The sequence below is a fragment of the Apus apus genome, chromosome 2 (assembly GCF_020740795.1).
Source record: "Apus apus isolate bApuApu2 chromosome 2, bApuApu2.pri.cur, whole genome shotgun sequence".
NCBI classification, from domain to species: domain Eukaryota; kingdom Metazoa; phylum Chordata; class Aves; order Apodiformes; family Apodidae; genus Apus; species Apus apus.
In genome coordinates, this window is record NC_067283.1 from 18,078,127 (window position 1) to 18,106,111 (window position 27,985).

General features: G+C 42.2%; 1 protein-coding gene across 1 annotated transcript in view; it reads left to right on the forward strand.

Moving 5' to 3' along the window:
- Positions 1–5,827: 5,827 nt before the first annotated feature.
- ARHGAP21 (Rho GTPase activating protein 21) overlaps positions 5,828–27,985 on the forward strand; it is a 111,874-nt gene continuing 89,716 nt past the window's right edge. Inside the window, exon 1 of the mRNA XM_051609961.1 lies at positions 5,828–6,410. Within this exon, the coding sequence (XP_051465921.1) occupies positions 6,333–6,410 (78 nt within the window). The 5' untranslated portion in view covers positions 5,828–6,332. The remainder of the gene's footprint in view (positions 6,411–27,985) is intronic.

Consider the following 27,985-nt stretch of genomic DNA (forward strand, 5'->3'; position numbering starts at 1 on the left):
GAAGGAGGGAGAGTTCTGATGAAATCAATATATTCATATGATATAAATACATCATTTTTACTCCTGAGCTTTTTCTTACTGCCCAAAAGCTATATAGATCCAGCTCCAACTATAGAAGATGATCTGTTAAACGGCAGGGCTCAGAAGAAAGCTGCCACACTTGTCCACCTAGAGGGAAGCTGTGGATAGTCAAAAGAAATGCAGGATGGGTAGCCTGACTTTTGGAAATGGCTGTTAGCACCTCTGTGCTACTGAAACATGTTTTTTCTAATCAGTGGATCAAGCTGCTGATTATGTGATAAAGCAAGGAGAAAGTGATAACGCTGCTGTCAATTCATTACCATTTACTTCCACCTAAATTGTCAGTTCAGTAGTCAAACTAAACACTGTACAAAACAGGGCTGATTTATCACCTCCCATTCGGCAGCACAGAACCGAACACAGAGCTGTTATTTCAGTAGAGGAGCTAAGGTAACCCAAACAGTAACTTCACTTCACCATTCGAGCACTTAAACCTTTTCTGTCACAGCCAATTTTAAATAGATTGGATATTTATTGTGTTGAACTCTTTTAAACTCTGTGTGTGGGAGGGGAGAGTTTCTGAGGGAAAACGCTGCACATCTAATAGTCCCTGCTGGCTTTCTAAAACAAGTTAACACTGTTTGACCTAAAATGAATAAACCCTCAGCAGAACCGAGACTGATGACTTTATCTGTTAGACTCTGGCTCCTCTAATTTAAAACAAATGAAAGAATGCAGATAGTTGAAGTGAATGCAGAAGAGATGGGAGTGATAATTTTTTTCCTCTAGACCTTTACAAAATTAGGAAATCTTGCTGTAAACATGTGTGGCATTTTCAGAAACAAGTTGTTATTCCACAGTGACAGTTTCCAACAGCAAAACATGAAAAAAAAAAGAATTTTACGTTACTTATGGTTTCAGAGTGTTTCAGTAGATTTTCATTGCTAGGAACCCAAGTTAAAAGTAAAGTGAGCTCTGCTGGGCTCCTCCTAGCCATAATCCTGCTTGCTCAAATTTTACGCTGCAACTCGTTCCCTTGGGCTCACTGAATTATACTTGAAATTGTTTCTGTCTCTGGCTAGATGATGGTAAATTCCTGCAGGTTTGAACAATTTCATATTTCTTTATGGAATATCAAGTTGGCTGTTGGTGCTGTTATACCAGTGACCCAAACCCACCAAAACATAAAAAACCCCAGACTCAGAACAGCAGAGGTGGTTGATGATTGCTGTAAAAGTCGTGTATCAGTCTGCCTTGGCGGACACTACAAGTTGTAGTATCTTGGAAACATCAATTAATGAAAAACATGTGCATCATCCACTTCTGCATCTCCCACTTTTGAGAGAATCTAATGGCTTGTTCTGATGCAGGGCACCTGTCAAGATCCTTGGGAGCAGAAAAGCTGTTAGACTTATGCCAATCAATGCTCTGGCCATGCACTGAAAAGTCTGTAGCCAGGGTGCTCACAGCAGTGTTTGCAAACACTGCCAGTAGGAGAGAGCATTCATTACTTCCAAAACAGAGGAGACTGCAGGGGTGTCCATGTTCAGCCTGAACCTCTCAAAGCAGGCCCTGATTGTGAGATTTAAGTAGCTGGGGTCTATAGTGACTTCTGAGAGCAAACATCAGCACAAACATCTACTTGCCTAGAGGCGTATCTCCTACCACTTACTCTTCCTTTCATTCCCAAACTCAGGCCCTGTTAACTTCACACCTTCTCTTGTTTTCAGACTTTATAGTCGTCTTATCCCAGCACAAAATACTCAAGATTTACTCCTATATCTCACTACTGCCTATCTAATCTACCCTACCCAGGTAATCTACCCACAGTAATCTAATGTAAAAAATCCTGTAAGAAACCTGCTCTCACTTTAACTTCTGTTCCTCTCCACTCATGTTGTTCTCTAACTCACAGGTAGGACATTTGCAACTGGCTATGACTGAGCCTCCTCACTACTTGTGGCACCTCAGGTCTGACACATGGTGGGCTGGAGGTGGTGAGAAAAGAGAGGGCCTTCAAGATGGCAGGGACAACGTAACTGCTTGGGAAATTAGTTACTTGGAAGTGGGCTGGGCATAGGTTAGACGTCTAAACATGTGCATGTGAAAGGCATGCCCCTGGGTTGTGCTAGACGTAGATGTTAAGGACTATGTGGTAAGAAGGCAGGTACCTAAAAAGTATTTAATGTAATGAATTACAATCCTCCAGTCTACCTGGCCAAGTGAATTTTGATGTCCACAATTTAGCCTCTAGAATTTCTATATTCTCAAGATGTCAACATGTTCATTTAGCAGATGATAGTTTAAGATGACAGAGCCACATAATTGTGCCTCCACTGACTCAGCAGAAAGGGCAGAAGAGAGCACACCTCAGCCCCTGGACTGCAGTGCAGGCTTAGCTCTGTCTACCTCAGCAATTTAAATTCAGCTGCTAGACTTTGCACTGAAGTGACTGAGATGTGCTCAAAGATGTCTGCACTAGCTTTCCTGTGGGGATGATACTCTTTAGCAAGGAGTGATAATAAACAGTAGGATGGTGCTAACACTTTAAGCTGCTGCAGCTGTTTGCTAAGTGAGTATGTGTCAACACCTTCAGACTAGCAGGTGAGAAAGTGAAATTATAGCTCTCAGTTACCCTAATTCTGATTTTGCAACCTTGTTTATTAAATCACTTTCAAGACTCTGAGGTTTTACTTGCATGTTGTGAATCTGAGATAACAAGCATGTTTCTGAAAGCTTGCCTCCTTCTTTAGGTTTTTCTCTTCGACACCATATTTAGAGTGAAAATTAAAAGCAACATAGCATTATATATGGAAGTCCAAAAAACACCCCACTGCCTCAAACAAAAACATCCGCCACAGCAAAACTGAACACTGTGATTAAGAGGAAGAAAATTAAGTACACAATTTAATAAAGATTTGCTGGTGTAAATATTCTTTTGATAATTACACAAATAGAACCTTCTCAGAGTTAATAAGATCTATTTCCTCAGCCTAGCTATGAAGTAATTTGTGATTCTAGAATCACATTTTCCTCTGTGATATTTTAATCTCCCTGTTATAGATTGAAAGCTAAAGCTAGAGAAATTGATTGGCAATGTAAGAAAAGTAAAAACGGAAGATTTGTCACTGTGCTGATGTAGCTGTGCTGATTATTAAATAGAGACTTGATAGATGCTAAATGATCACTCAGAGGCTACTGGTGGTTTAGTCTCTCTGAGACATTGTATAAATATGGCAACTTTCTACATGGATATTAGTTATGATGCTAATTTAGATTTGGAGTAAGTACTGTGGCTGCTATAGAAAACATGATTATTATGAATACACAAAACTGATTTTAGAGACATCATGGGTTTTTTATAATGTTCTGTGGATTGACAGGATGACTATAGTGCAGGAGAGCAGCATGCAGCCAAGCACACAGCTACACTTACTGGTTTGATAACAGCTTCTAAACAGGAAAAGTTTCCTGACTGTTCCTCTTCTCTACCCTTCAAAAATCTCAAGTGATTTTAATTCTGGTCTTTTCAACTTCTTGACAACCGTGGACCACACAATATTAAAACAGTCGGCTCGGGGACTGGATGGCAAATAAATCTTTAAATGTTGTATGACAGTGAGAAACAATTAGGGAACTGGACAGAACAATCCTGTGGATTGCCAGCTGGACAGCAGTGTGCTTATTTAAAATACGCATATATAATCTCTGATTTAGGTCAGGTTCAGCCACAAAGTAGTCTTGCACATCAGAAATTTATGAGGAACTCAAATTCTTCAGAAACTACCACAGGTTTTTAACTGTATATACACCTACTGAAAACCATGGCAGCAGACAGAATTTTTGGTAAGCACCTACATCAGTGTGACAGGCCTCAGGCTGTAACACCCTTTTAAACTCGCAGATGTGACCTGGGGCTTGACAAGAATCAGCATTTGGACATGAAGACTCTTCCTCCAGCTACCAGATGTAAGCTCTTTTGTCAGTTCTCTGGATACCAACATTCAATCCTGCTGCTGCTGATGTAACTGATGGATAACCAGGCCAGCCACCTCTTTGTAGTAAAAAACCCACCACAACCCATAACTTTATTACTGTTTTGAGAGCACAAACAAGGCAAGACGTTTCATGTCACAGAAAGCCTTTAGCATTTCTTAGAAAAGCTTTGTTTTTCATGCCCTTTCAGAGTCATTACTTGTCCAGCCTCTACACTGCACATAACCATTCTAGAAAAGTAAAAAAATAACACGTTCCGATAACGACAGATGAAGTGTCGAACACGTTTCCGTTTACCACCTTCACGGAGACAACAAAACCGATCTCCGCACACGCCAAGGGGCGGCCACGGCCCTTCAGCCTGGCCCGTCCCAGGGCCCCGGCGAGGGAGGCCGTGACCGCCGCCACCCCACCGGGCCAGCCCTCCTCACGCAGCCAGGTGAGAGCTGGCAGGTGCAGGTGAGAGCTGGCAACACAAGCACTAAACCCTGAGTGTTGGCAGAAAACCTGAGATTATTCCTTTTGTGGACCCGGCCCCCCCACCCCGACAACGCCGACGCCGGCCGCCTCAGGGCGCGCTGCCGGCGGGGGCCGGGGCCGGGTGCGGGCCCGGGGTGCGGGCCCAGCGGGGCTCCGCGCTCCTTGGCCGCAGGGCGGGTGCCCTGGGAGGCAGACGGGAGCCAGTTCCTGCCCTGATGGTGGCGTCTGAAGAGGTGGGTGGACTTTTGGAGGGAACCGAGACCGCCAGCCTGGAGGCGGGGGAAGGGGACAGGCTCCCCGCCGGCCCCAGCAGCGGGAGCCGCCCGTGCCGGGAACGCCTCGTCGCCGCCGCGGGGCTGAGGGGCCTGAGCCGCCCCGGCTGCCGAGGGCCTGGGGCGGGGCCCGCGGGGCAGTGCCGCGCTGCCGGCCCGGGCCCGGGCGGGCCGGTGGCTGGTTGCCGTCCCTGCCCCTGTTAGGGCGGGGGCCGCCGCGAGGCGCTGGCGTGGGGCCTTCCCGGGGCGGGGGTTCACAGCAGGAGGGAGAAGGGGAACCGTGCTCGGAGACCGCGGACAAGGAGATGCCACGCTGGGCCGGTTAGGGATCGCTGCTGCCGGCGCGGGAGAGCCCCGCGCCTTCAGGAGGGCGCTGGCCGCAGCTGCTCCGGCGCGCCCGCGGCTTCTCCTCACGCCGAGCCCGGCCCGGAGCGCAGCGAGCGGCCTCCGCCCGCGGCGGTGGGCGAGGCCGGTGCCCAGGTGGCCGGGGAAGCGCGGCGGGCGCAGCTGGCGCGGCGCGATGGCCCCCAGCGCCCAGGCGCCCTAATTGGCGGCCGCGGAGTTGGCCGCACGGTGGGGGGGGAGCAGGGCAGGGCCGGGCCGGCCGCCTGATGCTCCTGTCGGGGCGAAACGGCGCGTCTGTGCGGAGGGAGGGAGGGAGGCCCGAGGGAGGGGCTGCGGGCGGGGCGTGGGGCGCGGTGGTCTGATCGCGAGCGGCTCCGGCTACGTTGACGGAGGGGGGAAGGGAGCCGCCTGCAAGCGGGGTAGGCTCGCGTCGGAGACAAAAGCCCCGCTTCGCCGAGCGAGGCGCTTGGCCTCGCTGCTGCTGCCGCCCGGGGGGCTCTTTTGTTGCCGTTAACCGGAGTTGGTGCGTTTCCCGCCGACCCCCGCCCGGCCACACCGCTGCTTACGGACGGGGCGAGGACCGCGAACAGGCGGCGGCTTCCGCCCGGCCCGGGGAACGAGCGGCCGCCCGTCTCCCTGCCTCGTCCTCCACCCGTTGACCAAAGTTCGGTCGGGCCCGGGCGAGGAGCGACCGGCCTGCTGCCCCCGCCAGCCGGGACTCCCTCCCTGCCCGGCTCCCCCTGCGGCCCGGGGCAGCGCTGCCTCGTCCCCGAAGCTTCCCCGGGCACGAACGTCTGAGTGTAGCGAAGTAGGAGGGAGTGGGCGCCTCCCTCCGCCTGCCCTCTCCACCCCGCGGCTGGGGCTCAGGATAGGAGGATCTGGAGGAAGAGGAAGATGACGATCCGTTGCAATTAGCCTAACAAGGAACGGGTGGCGGAGGAGGCGGCAGCGGCCCCGCGCCGAGGACTGACACATCTGCTCTCTCTCTCCTCCTGCAGCCATGAAGGCAGGAGCCGGGGAGCGCAGCTAAAGCCCAGGGCTGTCCCAGTGCTCTTCCCCATGGCAGCTGCGTGAAGGGGCCGAGCCCCACTCCCGCGGCGGCGGGGCTGGCCTCGTCGGGTGTGTGCGAGTGACTCTGGCATTGGCTCCCCCCTCCCTTCCCTTCCCCGATGTGGACTCCAGAGGATTTGCTCCTCCTTTGTAACCGGGAATGAAATAATGGCGACCCGGTGGGCAGCGGGGCCACCCGGCGGAGATGGAGACAACGAGCCCCCTCCGGGCGGCGGCGGCGGGCAGGTAGGAGCGGCGGGGGCGGGCGGGGCGCGGGCTGCGCGTACGCGTCGGCGGGCAGGGCGGCTGCCTCCCGCCGCGGGAAACGGCTTGGCTGGAGCGGGCTTAATGGCCGCCCCCTCTCTCCCTCCCTCTCTTCCTCCCTCTCTCTTCCTGCCCGCCCGCCCCGGAGTTGCTGGGAGTTGGACGCTGGGAACGGTGCGGGCGTGCGGCTCCCCGGCGGCGGGAGGGGCGGCTGCCGCCCCGGCCAGGGCTGGCCTCGCAGTCGGGGCGCTGCTCCTGGGCCGGGGGACTCGGACTCCTTCGCTGCTTTACGGGTCGGGCGGCTCCGTTTCCCTCCCGGCGGCGGTTTCCGTGGGGTCCCCTGGTACCCCGCCAGCCCCGCTGTCAGCTGCTGGCGTGTCCCCCCGCGCTCAGCCGCAGCGCCTGCCTGCCCCGTGCGGAGCGACCGGGGCGCCTCGCTGGGGCACCGGAGCACGGCTTCGTCGTTCCCCCACCCCGTCACAGTCAAACCCCGGTGCTTTTTAGTAGAAATCCGGGCCTGGCCTCTGTCTCCTTGTAGCCAGAACTTGCTGCCCTCTCGCCTGTATATGCAACGGGTTATATTGAAAGTATTTCTGTCACATAGCATTTGTTGGTGGAACCTTCCTCTATGTGTTTAGTTAAAAAACTTCGTAGCATTCCCTGTGGTGGCACCATTGCATGTTTGGACTCGCAGCACAGAGTTTTTTAATGCAGAGCCGTGTCTGGTGTTTCCTTCTGTACTCCCAATTAATGGAAAGTAAATGTCTGTGGAACAACTGTAACTTCAGCTCCAAGAGAAGATATATAACAGCTTCAGTGGAGTTGTTCCCAGATGTGTCTTAAGCTTTATTTACAAAGACAAACTTGCTTTTGTATTTCTCAGAGTTACAGCATGTTGTGCCAAGAACGGGAAACTGACTTAAACCTACGGCCAGGTGTTTGTCCTTTAAATAGATATTTCCCCCCTTGTTTACTGAATTGAAATATAGTAAAGTGATTTTAAACCTATAGAACTACCTACAGAAAGTGTAGGTGGTTTTTGTGTTGGTGGTGGTTTCCTTGGGTTGTGGTTTTTTGATTCTGGTTGTGTTTTTTTTTTAAATACACTAGTTTTTAGTTTACTGCTATCCTCAATTCACCCTTTTGTCTTGGTTTAAAAGTGGTACGTATGGTATTGTAAGATTTTCTTTACTGCTATTGTCTCAATTAAAGGATTCACAGTCTCTTAAGGCAGGTGGGTTAGATCAGGACAAAAATGAGTCTTAAGCAAGAAAAAAAGTTGCCGAATCTATCACTTGGTTATAAATTATGATTCTTAAATTATATGTAGATTTAATAATGCTGTATTCTTACTGATGTCCTTTTTAAAAATATAGCTGAAAACAAGGCCATTTTTTGAGAACGTGTCCTTTAGTACTCAAATAGTGTGGGAAGAGGGAAAGCAAATGTCTTAAGTTTAGAACTGAAAATCTGCTTTTAAATTCTGTTGTATTGAGACTTATTGTCTTTTGACACTGGCACTTTTAATAATCAGCCTCTTCCTACTGTTGTAGACCTTAATAAGGCTGTGGCACTTTTCGAGCTCATAATGTTAAAAGTTGTCTATTTGGAGACTACTGATAGGTATGGAATTGCAAAATGGACTACTCTGCCTATTGTTTTGCCTGATACTTCTATGTTGCAGTTAAAATGTAACTGGTAGAAAACATGCACTTAAACTGATGATTGCATTAATCACAGCAGACCTGACATAATCTTTGCTTGAATTTAGATAGCCCTCATGAATGCCTAATCAAGGTTGCAATGCTTTCTCAGTAACTTTAGTACACATATTGCTGCATGGCTTAAAATACAGCTTATTTTCTTACAACTTTTTTGTCATAGATCTGTGTAAAATGCCAAGAGAGATGAGAATTTGTGGCTTGGGATCTGCTGTCTCAGTTCAGTTGATGGAACAGTTACTGTGTACACTACTTGTGCTGCTATATGTGAACAAATCACACTAACTGAAGTCTTGTATTGAACAGTAAAAACCACTTTTCTGTTGGAGAAAAATTTGGAAAACCCTTAATGAAACACGATAAAAAAGGAATTTTAAGTTTTCAAAAAGTTGCTGCAGTTTCAGGGTTTTATTGTGTGCTGATACTGATAAGCAAGGTGTTAGCAGGTTTGGAAAATGATTTATGGTTTTGGGACACTGTATCCCATATGACATTTGCATTGTAATGCAATGTTAACTCATCTACATACAATGTTTAGCTGTAGACCTATATGCACAGTAGGTTGTCACAAGGAAGGCTCCTAGCATAGCCCGTGTTCATCATTCATCACAAGAGAATTACAGCAGAAATTAGGATTTTCAGATTAGTTTCAGGTTTTGGAAATGTACAACTATAATCATCAAGGTTTGATCAAGGACTGAAAAATTTGTTCTCTGGCTTCAAGATCAATGTCAGGCGAAGAAAGGGAATGTCTGACTGAGAAGCTGGTAGTTCTGTGTATCTTTGCATAGAGAGGCGGCAGAAGTGAAGTGTGATTTGACTCCTTTAGGTAATGTGTGTGATGGTTGATAATTGTTTTTTGTTTTGGATGCCTGTCTACTCTTATATTCCATTTGGTTATGCCTTGCAATAGTTAGTGGGTTTTTTTATTTTCACTTAATTTTTTTGTTTTTCCTTTTAATGCTGCTCCTGGTGGTCTGTCTTCCTTCAGAGCCCCTTCACTGAAACGATTGTTGAGAGCAAAAATTGCACGTTCAGGCTTCACACGGGATCCTGTCTGAACATACAGCGCCTGTTCAATGGGACAGATCACGTATTCCGGGCTCTTGGAAGAGCTGGCAGAGAGGGCCAGGGACTCTCAGGGCTGTTTGCCATTCCTTTTGAAATCTGACACACATTTGCAAATGGGTGCAAGAATTGCTGAGCTTACTTTCGTAAAGACAGATAAGTGAGAGCATGTTCTTTCTGGCTTTTAGATTAATAGGCATATACTATTTCTGTTTTGTCAGGTTGTAGCAGTGTTTTGCTGCAGTGATTAAGCCCTGCTGAGGCACAGCCAGTACTACTTCAGTCACAACATCCCATCTACAGGCCTGTCCAGATTCGAGGCTGGAACTGGCTTCTTCATTAATGTAAATTTAATCTCCCTCTACTTAGAAAGGCACAACAAAAAGTGCTTTTTTGCTTTTCTATTGGCACTATTTTGCATTTCCTTTAAAAAGAGCTGCTAAATCTGTTTGTGGTATAGGTTCCTGTTCATCTGTATTAAAATTAAATTCAAAGTGTTAATTGTAGGGTGAAAAAGTAACCTCAGCTTGTTTGTCTTTAAAAGCCAAATTTTTACTGGAAATGGTACTGTTTCCTCAGTGTATGAATACTAAGTGTTTGATATTTTTCTACCGGAACTCGTTAGAGCACATATACTTATAGATAATTATTACAAATTTCTAATACTTTACTGCAAAATTTGCCTTAAGAATGTGGGGTTTGGGGCGGGTTTTGGGGCTTTTTTTTTTTTTTTGCTTAACAGCTGAGCTGTTACAAATAGTTGATAGTCTTTAGAGATTCCCAAGAGTGTCTGTATTTGGCAGTAGTTAGGAATACATTTCCAAAGACTTCTAGAAAATAAAAGTTATTGAGTACTTGCTTTTTAACCACAAATACTCAATTTCAGAAAGGGGGAGAAAAACCCATAATATCCTTACTCATATACCTTATCAGAGAGCACAACTGTGTAAACTGAAGAGAAGCCTGTGCTGGAAGGGCCAGGAAACAGAGAAGGGCAATGATGACACTAAAAATAGAAAATGATTGGTGTTCTCACTAGCAATAATTAATAGATCGTTTACTATTTTAATAACTGGGTTCAGCTGACATTGATAAACTTTGAGTGGTGACTTCCAGCTGTTCTCTCTGCTATACAGGCACAAGCACCAGAAGGGCTGTATTTTGATCTTGCATTTCAGTCTTTATGTAATTATGCCTGCAAACATGTAAACTGTTCTGGAACTCTGTGGTGTTGAAGATCAGTGCTTTTTCTATGCCTGACACTTAGTGGCTAGAAGGTTTAACTGTAATGTTAAAAACCAGAATTAGAGAAATACATTTGTAAGATTTTATATGTAAAATAATACACAATACTAGTCATGAGAAGCACATATTGCTTATGGTGATAGAGAATTCTGCACAAACCTTACATCAACGGAGAATAAAACTGGTATAAATACCAGTGTTACCCAGAGTTGTGGTTGCAGCTATTTGAAAAGCTTGAGTCAAATCCTGTTTAATCATGCAAGCATAACACTGACTTCTGCTCTCATTTATGTCAGAGAAAGCCTAAGATAATTTGACAGGACGTGGACCTCTTCCATAGTGAAATGTTACATGTTTGATATGCAGCAATCTAAAGCAGCAAATGGTTCCTTCAGGAAAGCGAAAGGATCTGCTTTCAAATGTAGCTGCATGTTATGGTTTTTGAAGTGATTTTTTGCTTCCTGAAAGTATCTTTGTTGAATGCACCACTTCAATAATTGTTGGAAAAAACTCCAATTTTTGCAGGAGATGGCTGATATACTGAAGAATATCTCGAAATGTGTCAGTACAAAATAATTGCAGGTTTAACAAATATCAAAGCACTGAGTTGACTATTTCCCTTGTATAAACTATTTTTAATATTTTCTGTTGCTAAAATGTGAAAATAACACATCTGCTACTTCAGACATTTTTTTCTGTTGTATGAAATTGTATGCACAAAAAAAAGCTGGGGAAGAGATGATATTTCATCTTGAGCACTGTATTCATTTGTGATCTTGTTCCTCTTGAATGTGTGAAAGTGTCTTCCTCTATGTAGATGGATGACCGAATGGTAACTGCAGAGTGATATGGGCTCTGAAAAGAGTAAAAGCTGATTAATTTTTTTTTTATTAATTAAAAAAAAGTATTTTCTGTGTAGGTTATGATTAGAATATGAACATGTACAACCTCTGAGTCTTATGAAAAAAGATTTATTTCCTGTTCTTAGCAGAGGTCATTGTTTTTAAAAAGCGTGAGTTAGCCCTGGTATAAATGGTGAAGCTTCTCAACTGGTGTTGAAGCAGTCTGTATTGACAGTACTGCAGAAGTCAATTTGAGCTGTTGGGTACAACTCCAGTTCTAGAAGGCATTAGAGCCTGTCATCTAATCAAATCCTTGGATTTAGGGCCTTGCTACAGAGGAAGTGTTTGTCTGCCTACCATAATAGATAATGCATGTATATTAAAAAATATGTTGTGCCAAGCATGTTAGATAAGCAGCGGATGAAAGTTATGCTGTCAGGTCAGGTTGGTTGATGAATGGGGATAATCAGGTCATGCTTTGCCTGTTTATTATATGGAATGTAGATTAACATAAATACTGTTCATTTATTCTGTCCAAATCTGTCTTAAGTCTTGGCATTTTAAATATTTTTGCAAAGACACTTCTGTGTACCAAGTAGTAGGTACATACATTGAAAGTGTAAGTGCAGCTGACAGATGGGAACAGTGACATAAAATAGACTTTGACTGTGTTCACATCAGAGACTCAACACATCTTCTAAGTTTGGAAGTTCCTAATCTTAAGAGTTGCAAGGTGGGATAAGCTGTTTTATGTACACAGATCTTAAATACATAAAGATTTTTTAATGAGAAGTCTTCCTCTGTTGTGCTGTTAATTCTTTTTAAACCAAGGTGAAAGGAATCTTTACTCCAGTTACATGGGAACTGTAGCTACTCCCTGAATTGTTGTTTACTATCTTTTATTAGTAATAGTGAAGCAATTTAATCAATTCACTGTTTTATCATTGCTGTTAGATTTGAAGGGAACTCTTCTGGGGAGATGATACTACAGTGTAGATATTGGTTCATTCAGTAGTAGGGAAGTAAAAGGCAGGCACAACTGAATGCTTTGTGCTCTGAATCTCTTTATCTGTACTGGGGAGCTAGAACTACTGCATTGGTGTACCCTTATTGTTGTTTTGTATGGCATCAGTGAATTGTGTTTACCAGGAAATGTTGCTTCTTTATATTTTCTGTTCTTGATTTTTGCTTTGAAAACTTGTAGTTCAGAAAGTATTTGAGTGAAGCCCTGGGAGCTGTTCCTGCAGCTTTCAGCTGGTGTTTGGGAGAGCCTGGCAGGAATCATGTTAGTAAATATTTGATGCTGAGCATGAGACGTTCTGCATGGGCATTCTGGAAGAATATAAACAACTGTTTAGATTTTGACTCTGACTTGTGACCATAAGCATACACCTTTGGGAGTGTAGGTAGTAGGCTTATTTTTGTTCTAAATTTATTTTTGCCAGCAGCTGCTGCTTTGCTGCAAGTGAATGAGGTGCCTCTGTAGAGGACATGGCTAATTACAGATTGGCTGTTTGTGGAGGGGTGCACTTTGAGATAGACCTTTTATGTGTGTGTCATTTGCATAATGTGTTAGGACAAACAGTATGGACTACATTAAGCACTGGCAAATGCACTATAGGGAATAATCTTGCACTGACATCACTGGGCTGGCTGAATGACATAATCTTCCTTATTTTTAATTTTGAGGTTTGTTCTTTTTGTTTGGATAGTCATGGAGGGAGAAGTCAGACAGAAACCTTTAAATCTTCCAGAGGAGAGAGATTTTAAGCACTTCTGGGTAACATTTGCAGTTTGTACAAAGCAGTTTGGAAGAGAAACCTGAGCCTGTTTCTGAAGTGATCTTGTATTTTTACTGATAGAAATGGTAATGTATCCTTCTGTTTATATCTATGTATACTTCACTCTTTCAAAGACTGCATTTTATTCTATTTTACTTTTTCATCAAACTGTATGGGGCTTTTCATGTTAAGGTGATGAGAACATAAGCAAATGAAAACTCTTGTAATAAAAAAAATGCTAATAACCAGAGCTTCTTCAATTGCTTTAGTGTTGGTATTGAAATAGAAAATATCTATGTATTCAAATATCTGTGTACTCTTTATTATAAATGTGAGGGCAAAAAAAGATAAAAATGTTTTCTTGTGATGTGATTGAACACTTCAAAATGAATAGGTGTTTTGGGTGCTACCTGTTCTGAAGGTAGGATGAACTAAGTGAGAATATTTAACTTCTCAGAAATCTCTTCTGGATCATTTGGCTTGCAACAGACAGGGGCAGTCTACCCGCTGATGTGTTGATGGCATTGGGGCGAACTAGTAAATTTTGAGAACTAAACCAGAGCTAAATCCACAGCTTACTTTGGTAAACTTCATATGGAGAGACATTGTTCAAAAACTAGTTTCTGGAGCTGAAGCCACGTGACTTTCAAAACCATGAGACAGTTATTTTTGAGGAAAACACAACATTTTAACTTGAGGACAGTTGTAATGGAGCATGGAAGTGTTTGATTTCCTAAGAAACTTGACTGATATTTAAATACAATTATTTATTTAAACTTTAAAGTCGATTGCAGTTTAGAAATATTTGAACTCTCATGGCCTAAATTTTATAATGTTTAAGAGGGCTCGAGTTCAGTCAGACCTTGGAGGGGTATGCAAAACTGTCAAAACTTAACTTGTGATGCAAGAATTGAGAACCAAAACGTTTTGGTGGTGGTCGTTGGGCCAGCAAAAGAAGCAGCCAATCTAGTACGTGCACCTCAAGCAGGTGGCTCTTACTATCTGTAGGTTCTGAGCTGTTTTTGTAAGATAAAGATCTGGTTAGGGTTATCTCCAAGAGGAATGCAGCAGTTTTCATGCAACTGGCCATCCCATTGCAATTCCAACTTTGTTATTGTTGCTGTGTTTTTCTTCTCAGCGCTCCAATTTTGATGCAGCTTTGATAGGGAGCCTGTGACTCTAGTGAAAAATATTCCCATGTGTAGCTGCAAACTTTTCTTATTTGTCAGTGCTTGTAAAGTCTTATTTGTTCCTTCTTGTATGCATTTTAAAAATTTATTTTCCTCAATCACCCTGGTAAAAGGTGAGTAAGTAAACTTTACCTGAAGTAATCAATTGTCATGGCAATTTTACAGGCCTTCTGCTCTATTCGGTGCCCTTAGGCTATTTTAATATGGGTCTTCTGCTTGCTTTATTGGTTGGTTGTTTTGTGGTGGTTTTTTTTTTTTTATTTCAAATATTGTTGGAGAAGTTGCTTAGGAGCTGCCTGTGAGGTGGAATTTGAGCATGGTATCTACTCTTGTCTTAAGGAAGGAAGAATTAATGACTTGTGTACCACTTTTGGGGTATTAAAATAACCCATCTTGCCAAATAAGCATTCATATGGAAGTTCAAAGAGTGAAATAAGTTTACATTATTTGTCTTCAAGGCTTCTTGCAATCTGTGCATCTGATTCAGATGCTGAAGTAATTCAGTTGCTGTAAATAGTTCAGCAAGCTGGTGTTCTGATCCTGATGTCATGGAGGTAATCTTACAAACTCATTATTTTTTTCTGGTTTTTTAGCATTTTAATTTTTAAAAAAATGAAAAGTAAAAATACTGCTTTTTAAAACATACTACATACCTGACCAAAACGGTCTTTGTAGCTTAGTAGGTGGAATAAAGGATTTTTCTGTATGCAGATGTTATGAAATGTGACATTGTATAATGGATGCAGGCCAGTACTGGTAGCATTTCATAGCCCCTGCTCTGTAGGTGCGTTTTTCATTAATTCTTTAGTAATTTAGTTTTGAGTAGTTTTCACTTTGTTTACAATGTGGCTTAAAATGTGATTCAGCTGTATATCTCAATAGGTCTGCTAGATTTTTGCTGGTTTTGTGAATTAAATGGCAATGGAGAGGTGAAATGCTTGTTTTTCTTTGACCAGAGTTTTTGCCTGCTGATGCTGCTATTCAGGTTAACAAAGATTAATGGTCTGTGAAGAAATGCAGGAGGACCTTTTGAAGTTCAGCAGTAGTTGATAAAAAATAAAATGAAAGCTTGGTTCCATAAATGGCAAGGACTACATGACATAAATACTGAGAGGTAATGATTAACCGGGAGCTCATAGGTGAGGACTTAAAAGTTGTGATTGGTAACTCTAAGGATTAAACAGCAACTTAATGCTCCATGGTGGTCCAAAAATCAAACTATCATCCATTTCCTAATGATTTTGAACAGCTGATGTTCTCTGTCATGCCTCAGCGGATAAATCCATAGTGCACTTGGAGCTGGTGTGTTTAGGTCAAGTTATGTCCCTTCCCCCTTTATTTTTCCTCATCTTGGTAACCATATAGTAGAGCCAGAAAAGCCTCAGGGAAAGGGCAGCTATGGTAATTGAGTATATGGAGTTTTATTTACCAAAAACAACTAAGGAAGCTAGGGCTTGGCTTTTGGGGAGGGAAGAGAGATGGTCTAGTGATTTTGAGATGTGGTAGCTTCTTGTGTCTCTCCAATTTCTATGGATCAGCTTTTTACGATGTACTCCAAGAACCTGGGGGTGTCAAATGGGCATGGGGAATTGAGATCAACAGGAGGAGTTGGCCCCCTTACATAGAAGTTAGTTGAGGTTGTTACTCTGTGCCGTATTTTGGAAGGTAAAGTGTGTGTGTAAGCCTAAGGATAACCTGGATATGTTTTTGGAAGCACAATAGTTTTAGAGTTACTCAGTATCTTTGTAGTGGAATAAATTATGGATCTGTGAATAATTGAAGCTGGGAGGATATTCTAGTGATGCTTGCACTTGCTTTCTTTCCTAATTATCTGCAGCTATCTGCATTTGGTAACTGCTGGAGATGGGATTGGTGGACCTTTGATTTGATCTACAGACGTTCTTTTATGTCACAGGGCTTATTCCATGATAGCTCGGCAGGATTCTTCTTGCTTTTAGCAGGTTCTGCACTAAGCCAGCTGACACCAGGCAGCTGTTTGCGATCAGCAAGAGGAAATGCAGTTTTTCAAGTGTTCACGAGTAGGACCCGTTCAAGCTTCTTGGAAAGGCTCAGGCTAGATATCAGACTTAGTCTTTGGTTTGAAAAGTTGCTATTAATTCTTGTTGCATCATATGGATCTAACGCTTTCTAATTTTGATAAGTGAAAATGAAGCGCACAGTTACTTTGTGTTCACCCCAACTCTTCTTCCATCCCCTCTCCAATTTGAAGGAGAAGGCGGAGTGATTGTGTGGCATGTATGCAGAACTTAAATGTGCTGTTGCAGTTCTCTCATTTCTTTTCCATCTGTTTGCAGTCAGGGAGGTGCTTTTTTTGTCTGTTGAATTATTTTCTGCATTGCTTATTTTAGTCAACTGTGTTACATTGCAAAACTTTATTCTTGATTCTAAGTCTTGCAAATACTGCAACAGCAAAACCAGTAAATCCCAGAGAGCCAGTGGAAAAGCTCCTTTCTCCTTTCTGTGGTTAATGATGCTACTGGGTCTTTTGTTGCTGTAGACTAGTTGGTTGGTTCGTCCTTACTCCTCTTCCACTCCAGTTTTGTGGAACCAGCTTAGAGAAAGGAAAGGGCACTTAAAGGGACTACATAACTTCAGAGGCTACTATGTGGGACTGAGGGGTATACAGGTAGGGAAAGTGCCATAGGAGGAAGCTCTATATGATAGAAGAAATTTTTTCCCTTCATCAATCCTGAAAATCCATTTTCAAGAAAGTGAAAAAGGAAAAGGTAAACTTTTACCTAAAGTGCTCTGAAATAAGGTGGCTATGAAATAGTTCTGCTGAGTTGGGGCTTTTGTCTTTTGTGGGTGGGCAGACTAATAATCTCCATGGCCCAAGCCCAGCCTATTTTTAAAGCTGTGTTTAAAATGTTAAAAGAATCTGTGGCTAAGATGGTTTCTGCTCTTGTAATCAGGGTTTCATGACTCTGAGAAATTAAGTTCTTTAAAGTAAGTGAGTAGAGACAGTGGTAATACTAGACAGTTACTCAGCAAGGCGTGTACAGAGTAAACAGTTCTCACTGGTAAGTTTGTATGTAGAGAATAATTTTCTCGTCATCTCATTTAAACTCGGGAGTTGTAGACATGGAAAAAAAAATTGTGTTTATTTTACAACTTGCTTCTTCAAATTAAGTGATGCCTGTTTTTCATACTCCTTGGTGTGAGTTTATTTGGGAAGAAGGTTCTCTCCTCTCCAACTCCCTCAGCATGTTAACCTTTACTCATTTTATGGCCAGTTGACAGTAGGTTAAATTGTGAACGATACAATATCAGTCAGTGATGTAACTGTTGTCTGCAGGCTTCCTTGCAGCTCACGATAGGAACCTGAAGATTGGAAATGGAATTTTGTCTGTGTATTATGTTCTGTGTCTGCTGTGAAGGAGGTGAAGTACAAACACCACAGTCATCTCTGTCCTGTTTTGGGAGGGTGATTCATAATGTTTTAATGTAGAGGTTTTTTTACTGTGGTTTTGGGTTTTTAGGGTATTTTTTTTGTGCGTGTGTGTGGTGTGTTGGTGGTTGTTTTTTTGTCTGTTTTAAAAATTCCAGCCATTAATGCCAATAGATGAGTTGAGGAGGAAGGTATTATGTGTGAGATTAAGAACAGGATTTGTGGGAGTGAGCTGACCTTCAGTTCAGTTAATGCTGTGGCCACTTCCCCACTTAGATAATCTGGCCTGGCAGATTTCTCTTTGCTTCTTAGGATCCACAGTACCATGAGCTTTCATTCCTTGGAAGGCTCTTGTAGTCTTCCCTACTTTCGTAAGTGAGAAAGCAGGGATTACAAGAATATCCTCAACTGCCTTTTCAACTCATGAGAAGCAGTGGTGATTCTTCAACCTGTATGCTGCATCCCATGGCACAGTTATTTGTTGAGAAGCTTGATTTCTTCTGTCTAGATAATCTTCTAATTTGGGAAAGGAATAGGACTAGTTGCATTTTAGAATGACTTTTTATGGAAAGATCTTCCAATTAATTCTTACCCCTTAATAAAGCCTTCCTGGGTTAGTTACACTTTCTTTCTCAAGCCTGTTTTTCTCTGTTGCCTTATTTTCTGTTTTGCTGTTACAAAGTGGTAGTAGAGGCTTTACTATTCCATTGTGCTATTTTGTATTTTGCATTCCATTCAGTTCTCAGAAGTTCCATTGTATTTACTACTTAAAATTATTGCAGTCGAGACTACTTTTTTGTCATTCTTAAATGCAGGTTTCGGATAGATGATTTCAGAAATCAGTAAAAAAAAATGTGTAGGAAAACAGTTTGTCATGGCTTACGTTAATAGAAGGTTTTTTAATAACTGCAAAAAAAAAAGGCATTCACAATCTAATTTGAAATACTGAAATAGGGAAGAATTATGTTCCTACTTGATAAAATAACCTCTATGAGTCCTTTCAACTGAAGATTCTCATGGACTTCAGCAGGCTTTGCATCAGCAGTTCCAATAAATGAGCTTTTGAGAAAAGCCTTTACATCTTGTGACAACCAATTGTGCCTATTCTATTACAGTTCTTTAAATAAAGCTGATTGGTTTTTTGTATTATGTGCTATAATATAAGTAAACTTGCATACTCTCTGCAAACCTTATTTTGGAGGAATCAGGGCCAGGTTTAAACATAGATACCCCATGCAACTAACTTCAAGTACTAAAGTAAAAAGGTTACAAATACAAGTTCTGTTTCCTTTTATGATTCAAAACTAAATCTAAAACTATTATGTAAAACCTGACATGCTGTTATATATGATGTCACAAAATGAAAATAAGAAGTAAAACTTATAGAAGCCTTGTGTGTGAAGGGCATGGGTATCTCACCTGGAAAAAAAAGCATCAATGGTTAAATGTAGTACCTAAACACTGAGCTGGGAAAGTAGTAAGAACATACAATGACCTGTAAAGAAATGCTGCTTTTAGGGAATTTTTATTTCAATTGGTTTTTATCTGTACTAATGCTATGTGATCCTTTTGCAGCTCTTTGTAGTCAACTGTGAGTATTTGAAGCAATGTTTCTTTAATTGCTTTGGCTAATTATTACTGTGAAAGCACACCTTATAAAAAGACATAGTTATAAATTTGATAAGTAGATATTTGTATAGCCTGAACTCGAAGTCAGAAGATGGTGCCCGTGATGGAAAAGTGCAGGCATCAGCTGATATGTGTTAACTAGTCATGGTACAAAGAAAATACTTTTCTGTAGTATTCACGGGATTTCACGTGAAGCCTGGAAGCCATTGCTGTACCTGTTGCAGTTGGTCTTTGATACTAGATCTTTCTATGACTCCAGAGTTCCCGATTCTCTTAAGTTCAATATCAAGGTGAATTTATTCTTCTGTTTTCTCCTCCCTTCCCTATACACGTGTGATTATATGTTGTAATTGTAGATCCTGGGAATTTTGCGAAGAGGACGACAGTTTCATGAATAACACAGTTTCAGTAAAATTTGAGGGTGGCAGAGAAGGAATGCACACACCTGTACACTATAAAACAGGGAGTGCTGCAGACTATATTGGACGTGAACAGTTAAGGAGTGTTTGGGATTTGAGATAGAGTGTAATACTGTGCACAAAACCAATCTGAATTGTCCACAGCTAGTTTGTGTAGCTGCTGCATAGTGCATTCTCACCATTGAAAATAATGCATGGAGATAAACAGTTTTCACAGAATCTGGGAATCATTCAGGTTGGAAGGTGCTTCTGGAGATCGTTCAGTTCAAACTTCCTGCTCCAAAGCAAGGCCAACTGGAGCAGGACACTCAGGACTGTGTTCAGGCTGGTTTTGACTTCCAAGGTTGGAGATTCTACAGCTGCTGCAGACATTCTGTTCCAGTGTTTCATCATGCTTATAGTTAAAGGTTTTTCTTTAATGTTTAAATGAGATTTCCTTTATTTCATTTTTGTCACCACTGAGAGAGGTTGGCACCTTATTCTTCACCTCCTCCTCTCTTTCCCCCATCAGGTATGTCTACATTTGGATAAGTTTCTGCCCTGTCCCCCAGAGCCTCTCCAGGCTAAAACAGTCCGAGCTCTCTCAGCCTTTCCTTTTGTGACACATGCTCCAGTTTGCTAGTCATGTTTGTGGCTACTCAGTGGTCTTGCTTCAGTATGTCCATGTCTAGGACCCAAGCACTGGACACATCACTCCAGGTGTGATCTCACCAGTTCTGAATAGAAGTGAAGGGTCCCTTCCCTCAACTTGCTGGCTCTCCTTAATGGAGTCGAGCAGGCTGTTGGCTTTCGTTGCTGAAAGGGCACATTGATAGATCACGTTCATCCTGTTGTCCATGTAGGAGCCCTAGGGCCTTGTATTCAAAGCTGCTTTCCAGATGTTTGGCTCAAAGCCTTTTGTGGTGCTTGAGGTTATTCCTCGTCAGGTGCAGGACTTGACATTTCTCTTGGAATTTCCTGAGGTTCCCATTTGTCCATTTCTTCAGCCTGTCAATGTCTGCCTGAACCCAGCTGGTGTATCAGTCATCTCTCCTGCTTTTGTATTCTCTGCAAACTTTGAGGGTTTACTCTGCCCAGTTGTCCAGGACATCAGTGAAGTAGTTCATCTTGTATGCTTTACCTCTGGGACACCCTACCAGTGACTGGTCTCTGGCTGGACCTCTTGCTATTGTTCACAACCTTTCCAGCTTTGCAGTTCAGCCAGTTTCCAGTCAACATTAACTGTCTATTTGGCTCATACCTCATCAGCTTGTCCATAAGGACATTATGGGAGGCAGTGTCAAAAGCCTGAAGCCTTGAAGTTACCCTGAACAATATCTGCTGTTCTTCTCTCATCCACCAGCCTAGTCCACTCTTTACAATCTTTATCAGGTTGGTCAAGCATATTTTCCTCCTCATAAATCTGCCTTCTTGTCCTTTGTGTGCTTGGAAGACTTTCTTTTTGCCCTTCATATCCCTTCCCAGATTGAAATACCGATGGCCTTTAGATTTCCTAACCCCATCGCTGCATGCTCAGACAGTATTTCTCTGTTCCTCCTGGATCAACTGGATCTTGCTTGCAATCCTTGTATGCTTTCCTTTTTACATTTGAGTTCAGTCAGAAGCTTCTTCATCCACACAGGCCTCCTGCCACCTTTACTTGGTTTTCTGCACACTGGTATGGACCATTCCTGGGCTTGGAGAAAGACATCCTTGAAAATTAACCAGCTTTCCTAGGACCCCTCTTCTTTCCAGAATGGTCTCCTGTGGGATTCTTCCAAGCTGATCTCTGAGCAGTCCTTGTCTTCTGAAGTCCAGCACTGTGATACTGCCATTTGTCTTTGTTCCATTCTCTCAGGATCCTTACCTTCACCATTCATGGCCCCTGTAGCCTAGGTTGCCCCTGACCTTCACACCCTCAACAGTTCTTTGTTGTCTATAAGCATGAGATCCAGCAGATTTCCCTCTTCATTTTTGGATCCTCTGTCACCTGTGTCAGGAAGTAACTGTCATCATGTTCCAGAACCCTACTGGATTGCCTCTGTCCTGCTGTGATCTTAATAAAATAATTAAAAATAATATTATCACTCTAGAGCATCCTGCTCTGGCAGGGGGTTGGACTTAGATGATCTTTCAAGGTCCTTTCCAACCCCTAATATTCTGTGATTCTTTCTGAATTTTTTTAATACAAAGTAAAATAGGCACTACCCTCGCAGGCTGTTGGCCAGGAACTTACATAGGGTAATTAAATGCAAAGAAGAGGGAGTTTCATTAGAGGATTAATCTATTTCATCATAAAACAAAATTTAAGTGCCAGGATATAAAATTCATAAAAAATACAGTGAAGAAGCTTGATAAAGGAATATTTAATAAAACAGAAATAGTAACTGAAGTAATTAATTAGTAACTAACTTAATTAAGTGACTTTTAGTTATTGTTTTATGTCTCTTGCATATTCAAAATCTGGTTGCCAATGCTATGGTAAGCTGCCATCTTCATCTCCTGCTGCATTTTAGTGGTGTGCTTGGTCTCATATAATTGTCTGACATAGGATATTTTGTGCAAACACCCTGTGTGTTTTTAGAGTTGGAACTTCTGTCATATGATCAGAAGCTGCAGTGTGTTGATTTTAAAAAATAATTTCTTACTTGAAAGACAAGGTTAGAAAATACCTTGTCCTTTTACAGATGTAGTAAAAAATGAAAATTAAATGCTCCAGAAGAGAGCCTCTTCTCTAGCACCAGATATTTTTGCATAGTCATGTTACTGTCACTTATGTAATAAGGAGCTTGGCATATGTGTAGTGGAGGTTCGTGACTGATGGGTCACAGTGTGCGTTCTTACACTTGGGACAGGACTGGTAAAAGACTTTCCTAAGATATACTGCAAAGTGAATATAACACTAAGTGCATTTTTTGTTAAGGGTCAAGACCTGCTGTTGACTGAAAGAAGGTTGTGGTGATACAAGGCAGACTTTCTGCTGAAATATAAGCATCTATGAATTTAATTCATATGACTTGCTATTTGTTATATAATCAACCTCTAGTCTTGTATTAGTAAAGCTCTTGCTTGTTTTTCGTTTTTTGCTAGTATGATTTGTTTTTCCCCTGTATTCCACTTGGAGCTGTGCTTGGGTTTCTAAATTTCTTTTTGAATATTGGAGTTTTCAGTAATTTGTTTGTAGGATTTTTGCCTGTAATACTAATACTCTCCTGAGCACTGACAGTATCTGATACCTGTTATGTCATGATTGATTTAGGACTTGCTTTTTAAAATGGTATGTTTTTCTTGAAACTGTAATTTCATTAGATTTCACTGACATGTTAACTTTAGGCTTTGAATATAGCTCTCTTAGACTGCCTAGAGCTTTTTGATAGCATTTTGCGTGGTGTGTTCCTTCATATACAGAAAATTGTTGGTGAATGAACAGCTTTTTAGTTTATTGAAGTATCTTGTCTCAGGTGGTTTTATGTGCTGGTTTGTGGCTTTGATTATTTGATTCAGTCTGTAATTACTAGGATTTACTTTTGGCTTTTAAATGCTCATGTGTTGTTTTTATATTTGCCAGGAGCCTTTAAGGGTGGGATTTTTAAACTTTTTTCATTTGTTTTGCATTATAGTCCTGAACTTTTCAGTTAAAAAATAAAAACATAAAAATCCTTTGACCCTTATCTGTATCCAGCTTTTTCAGAAAGGGAGTCTGTTATTAATGACATACTGTCTTTTGTCTTCAGTACAGAGGGAGAGTTTTTAACCTGTGACTAAAACAGATTTGGTCATTCCTGTTTTAATAAGTGTTTGGTAGCCTTTGTACAATGTCCGTCACTTGTGCTGTGCAACCTGAAGATGACCATGTAACTAACACCCCCCTCTCCCTACTTGACCTGTCCGCTTCCTACTGAACCGTTGCCTCCTCCATTGTTGGGATTCTTCTCCATTATGTAGTGTGTGGCGGAGTTTCTCTTTTAATGGGTAAAAGACATGAGAAAGGCCTGGAATTAAGTGCTAGTTTTGCAGCTCTTATGGCTCAATCAAGTCAATGAAGAAAAAATTCAATACTTACTACTACTGTGAGTAGTGCTGGCAGTGTAATTGCTGTTGTTATACTTGTGTAGCATAGTAATGTAGTTGAACATACTTAATGCTTGCAGTATTTGCGCTCTGTCATCTCCAAAGCCTGTTGGTTTAATGACACCATTTGTTTGGCATTACTGAAGTTACTCCCAGACAGCTGTGTCCAGTTTTTTGGCTCTCCTTACAAGATGGGACAAAACTAGAAAGAAGGAAAATGTTGTGGGGCTGGAATGCCTGGCTGGAGAGGAGGCCAGTGGCTTTGCTCAGCCTGGAGGCTGAGGAGGCAGCTGGCTGGGGTCTTCAGCCACTTGAAAGTGAAAGGACAAGAGGGTACAGTTGCAGTAAGGGAAAGTCCAGCTGAATACAAGGAGAAAACATTCTCCTTGGGGTTGGTTAAGAACTGGAACAGGTTGTGGGAGGTCCTGGAACCTTCCTCTTTGGAGACTTTCAGGACTTCACTGGGCAAAGACTTCAACAGTCTGTTTATCAGTAGTCTTCAGTGACAGTGATTAGAACTGTGTGTTCTTTCTCTAAGTAACCTTCAGTTTTGTTACGTTCTAAAGCCCATGTGCTTTCTAATAAACAAGAGGTAATTCTTAAATATATTTATCACAGAATTGCCTGAGTTGGAAGAGACCACTAGATATCATCCAGTCCAATTTCCTTGCTAAAGCAGGATTGCCTAGAGCATATTACTCAGGACTGCATCCAGGTGGGTCTTGAATATCTCTGGAGAAGGAGACTCTCCAACCTCCCTGAGCAGCCTGTTCCAGTGCTCTGTCACTTTAACCATAAAGAAATTTTTCCTTATATTTAAATGGAACTTCCTATGTTCCAGCTTGTGTCCATTGCCCCTCATCCTGTCACCGGGACCTACTGAAAAGAGACTGGCTCCATCCTCCTTGCACCCACCCTTTAGATATTTGTAGGCTTTAGTAAGGTCTCACCTCAGACTTCTCTTCTCCAGGCTAAAGAGTCTCTCAGCCTTTCCCCATAATGGAGATGCTCCAATCCCCCAGTCATCTTTGTTGCCCTCTGCTGGACTTCCTGTAGTATTTCCCTGTCTTTCTTGAACTGGGGAGCCCAGAACTGGACACAGTATTCCAGATGTGGCCTCACCAGGTCAGAGTAGAGGGGGAGAATGACCTCTCTTGACCTACTGCCCACACTCCTCCTTATGCACCCCAGGATTCCATTGGCCTTCCTGGCAGCAAGGGCACATTGCTGGCTCATGGATAATTTGCTAACTACCAGGGCTCCCAGATCCTTCTCCTCAGAACTACTTTCCAGGAGATCCACCTCTAACCTATATTGGTGCATAGGGTTCTTCCTCCTCAGGTGCAGGACCCTGCACTTGCCCTTGTTGAACCTCATTAGTTTCTTCTCTGCCCAGCTCTCCAGCCTGTCCAGGTCATGCTGGATGGCAGCACAGGCCTCTGGAGTGTCAGCCACCCCTCCCAGTTTGGGAGCGTACTTGCTGACAACACACTCTGTTCCTTTGTCTAGGTCATTGATGAATATGCTGAACAAGACCAGACCAAGTATTGACTCTTGGGAGACACTGCTGGGAGAAAGAGACACCTATCTGATCCCATAGAGATTTTTTAAAAAATTGAGAAAATGGAGTAAGATTCACTGCAGAACACTGATTCCTCTGTCACTCATACAGTGTGATATTTTAATTTTCCCAGAGGCCCACCTGCATAGCACTTCAATCATGTCATTTGCCATACAGTCTGAGGCTCAGAAGACTTGTGTTATTTTGGACTGTTGGGGGCGGCATCTATTTTAGAGATGAAAGTGTTTCGGGGATGAGGAAAAACCCCAGATGGTTCACCTTGATCTTCAGTGTGATGACTGAAGAGGAGATGGCTTTTCATCACCCAGCATGAATTTTGACTAGGGTGATGATTGTGTGAAATTTGTGTTTCTTCTTTATTGCCTGATGTTAGAGGATGAAGTTTTGGTAAAGAAAATCAGAAGAAAGCTAGAATCAAGTTGACTTTCTCGGGTGCTGTCTCATCAATGTGACTTCTGTATTAGCTGTCTTTTTGCAGGAATAGTACTCTACTCAAGTGAAGGCATAAGTCTGCTTTCTAGAGGTTTCTTTCTTAGCTTATCCTTATTTTGGGGAACTCCACAAATTTTATTTTAAAGTAAGTTACTGGAAGCCCTTTGTCCTTTGTGTTTCTCTCATTGTACTTCTTAGTGTAAATCATTCTCTTCTGTCAAGGTCTCGGGAATAAGGAGTAGGAAAGATGGATCTGAGATCAGCATGCTTCTGAGAATGGTAAATCTTGATGGTAAAGGTGGAGTTATAATTTAGGCTGTTGTACTGCGGATACCATGCTTGTCCTTGACTCGGTAGGGAGAGTACTCCAATGAATGCCGTTATTGGTTTCAAAATAATGCTGAAGCTGCATGTGTGTTTGTGTGCAGGTCTGGAGATGGACTTGTGAGTAGCTTTCAACTTGGTGGGGTGAAACCCTCTTGGCCAGAGTTCTGGTATAGCTCTGCTTATACCCTGTCATAATAGTGAGCACCCCGAAATATTTTAAAGATTAAAAATACAGTATTTTGCACAATTTTCTCCTATATAGAAAGCTGTTACGAAAACAGGATTATTAGATTGAGTTAGAAGTTAGGGGAATATAACTCCAGTCCCTACTGAGTAGAACAGAATAAATCCTTGCTTCTAGAACTAGTTTCAGATGAGGCTTTTTGTTAACTTTTATGAATTGACCAAAGATCACTACCCCTCAGGACTGTTTCTTCTAGTCCCTAGGAACTTTTTCTTTCATGTCTTCTGAGATTTGGCTGTGTGACTTTGGGCCTCCTACCTTGCTGCTGCTCCACTTTTTTTTTTTAAATTTAATTTTTTTTTAGAGATACACCACAGTGTGCTTCTCTGCCAGACCATGCTTGGATGTTTCTTCTCAGAGAGCTCTGTCTTCTGCAGGACTGAAGTGGTTCACCGAAGGGTCAAGAAGCAAGCTGTTAGGTTGGCCAAGCCCATCATTTCTGGACATGTTGTGTACACTTTCAATGCAGATTTGAGAGATCATTTGAAGAGTGCAGCTAACTGATAATCAAATACTTTTTTTATGATCCTGAATTCCGTGTGTTTTAGCTAACATGATAATATGAGAAAATTTCTGGTTTTTAAGAAGCTGCCTGCTTTGATACTTTCTACACTTGAAGGAAGGTATTACTTTCTGTTTGTCTTACCTTTCAGAGGATGCACTTTTTTTCAGTTTTGGAAGGATGAATTGTGCTACCAGTAAAGTGAGGTTTAAAAGCATAATTCTAAGCGACACATTATTACTAAGATCTCCTTAGATACCATCCCTGCGGAGCTAAGTGTGTTGAGTCTGTGGTTTTTGCAATCAGTGTATTTCCCTTTAGTGTTAACCACTGAAAATTACCCTGGGTTCACAGTGTAATTGAAATTTTAGGCCAGAGGGTGAAGCCCTTGACTTCCTCTGTACATGAAATGGGCAATGCTTCTTGTTGAGGAAAAACAGGTCTTTACCAGTGGTACAGTAGTATTTTGCATACTGTTTGTTTTTTGTCATTAAAAAAGTTTCTTTTATCCTGTGGTTAAGAAATAAAAAGGTGTTAAATTTCAGTGTTTGAAATAATTAAGTATCATGTCAAGTCTCTTCCATGCCACAAGTAAATTGGCTGTTACTTATGGACAAATTCAAGACACCTGGCTTCTGTGCTTTTGATAATTTAGACACGTTACAGGAATACTTAATTTGGCATGGATCTTTTCACATTCTGTCTAAAAATATGTTCAGTTGTCTGAACTCTAGAAATAAGTGGGATTTTGGATTAACTCCTTTCTTCAGCGTAATATCTTGTGGCTTTTAGCTTGTGCCTGGTCTGTACTTCACTGTTTTGAATTTCCTTACTAGCTACTTGGATCTTCCATTGCTGAGCTCCTCATGTTATAAATGTCACTCCAGTACTAAAGTGAAGTGCAGCACCACTTTCGCTATGTCTGTGTTTTGTGAATGTGAGGTTTTGCTCTCTAGAAAAGCATGCTGTGTTCAGCTCTTTTGTTCTTCCTTATAGAGAAAATGGGAAAAGTAGAATTTAACTTACTGGAAAATAAATGTTGGTCAGAAAAAAATAGTTTATTGTTTCAACTGTACTTACGTAATTTTTGACAAGAATATGGCTGTAGGCATTTTC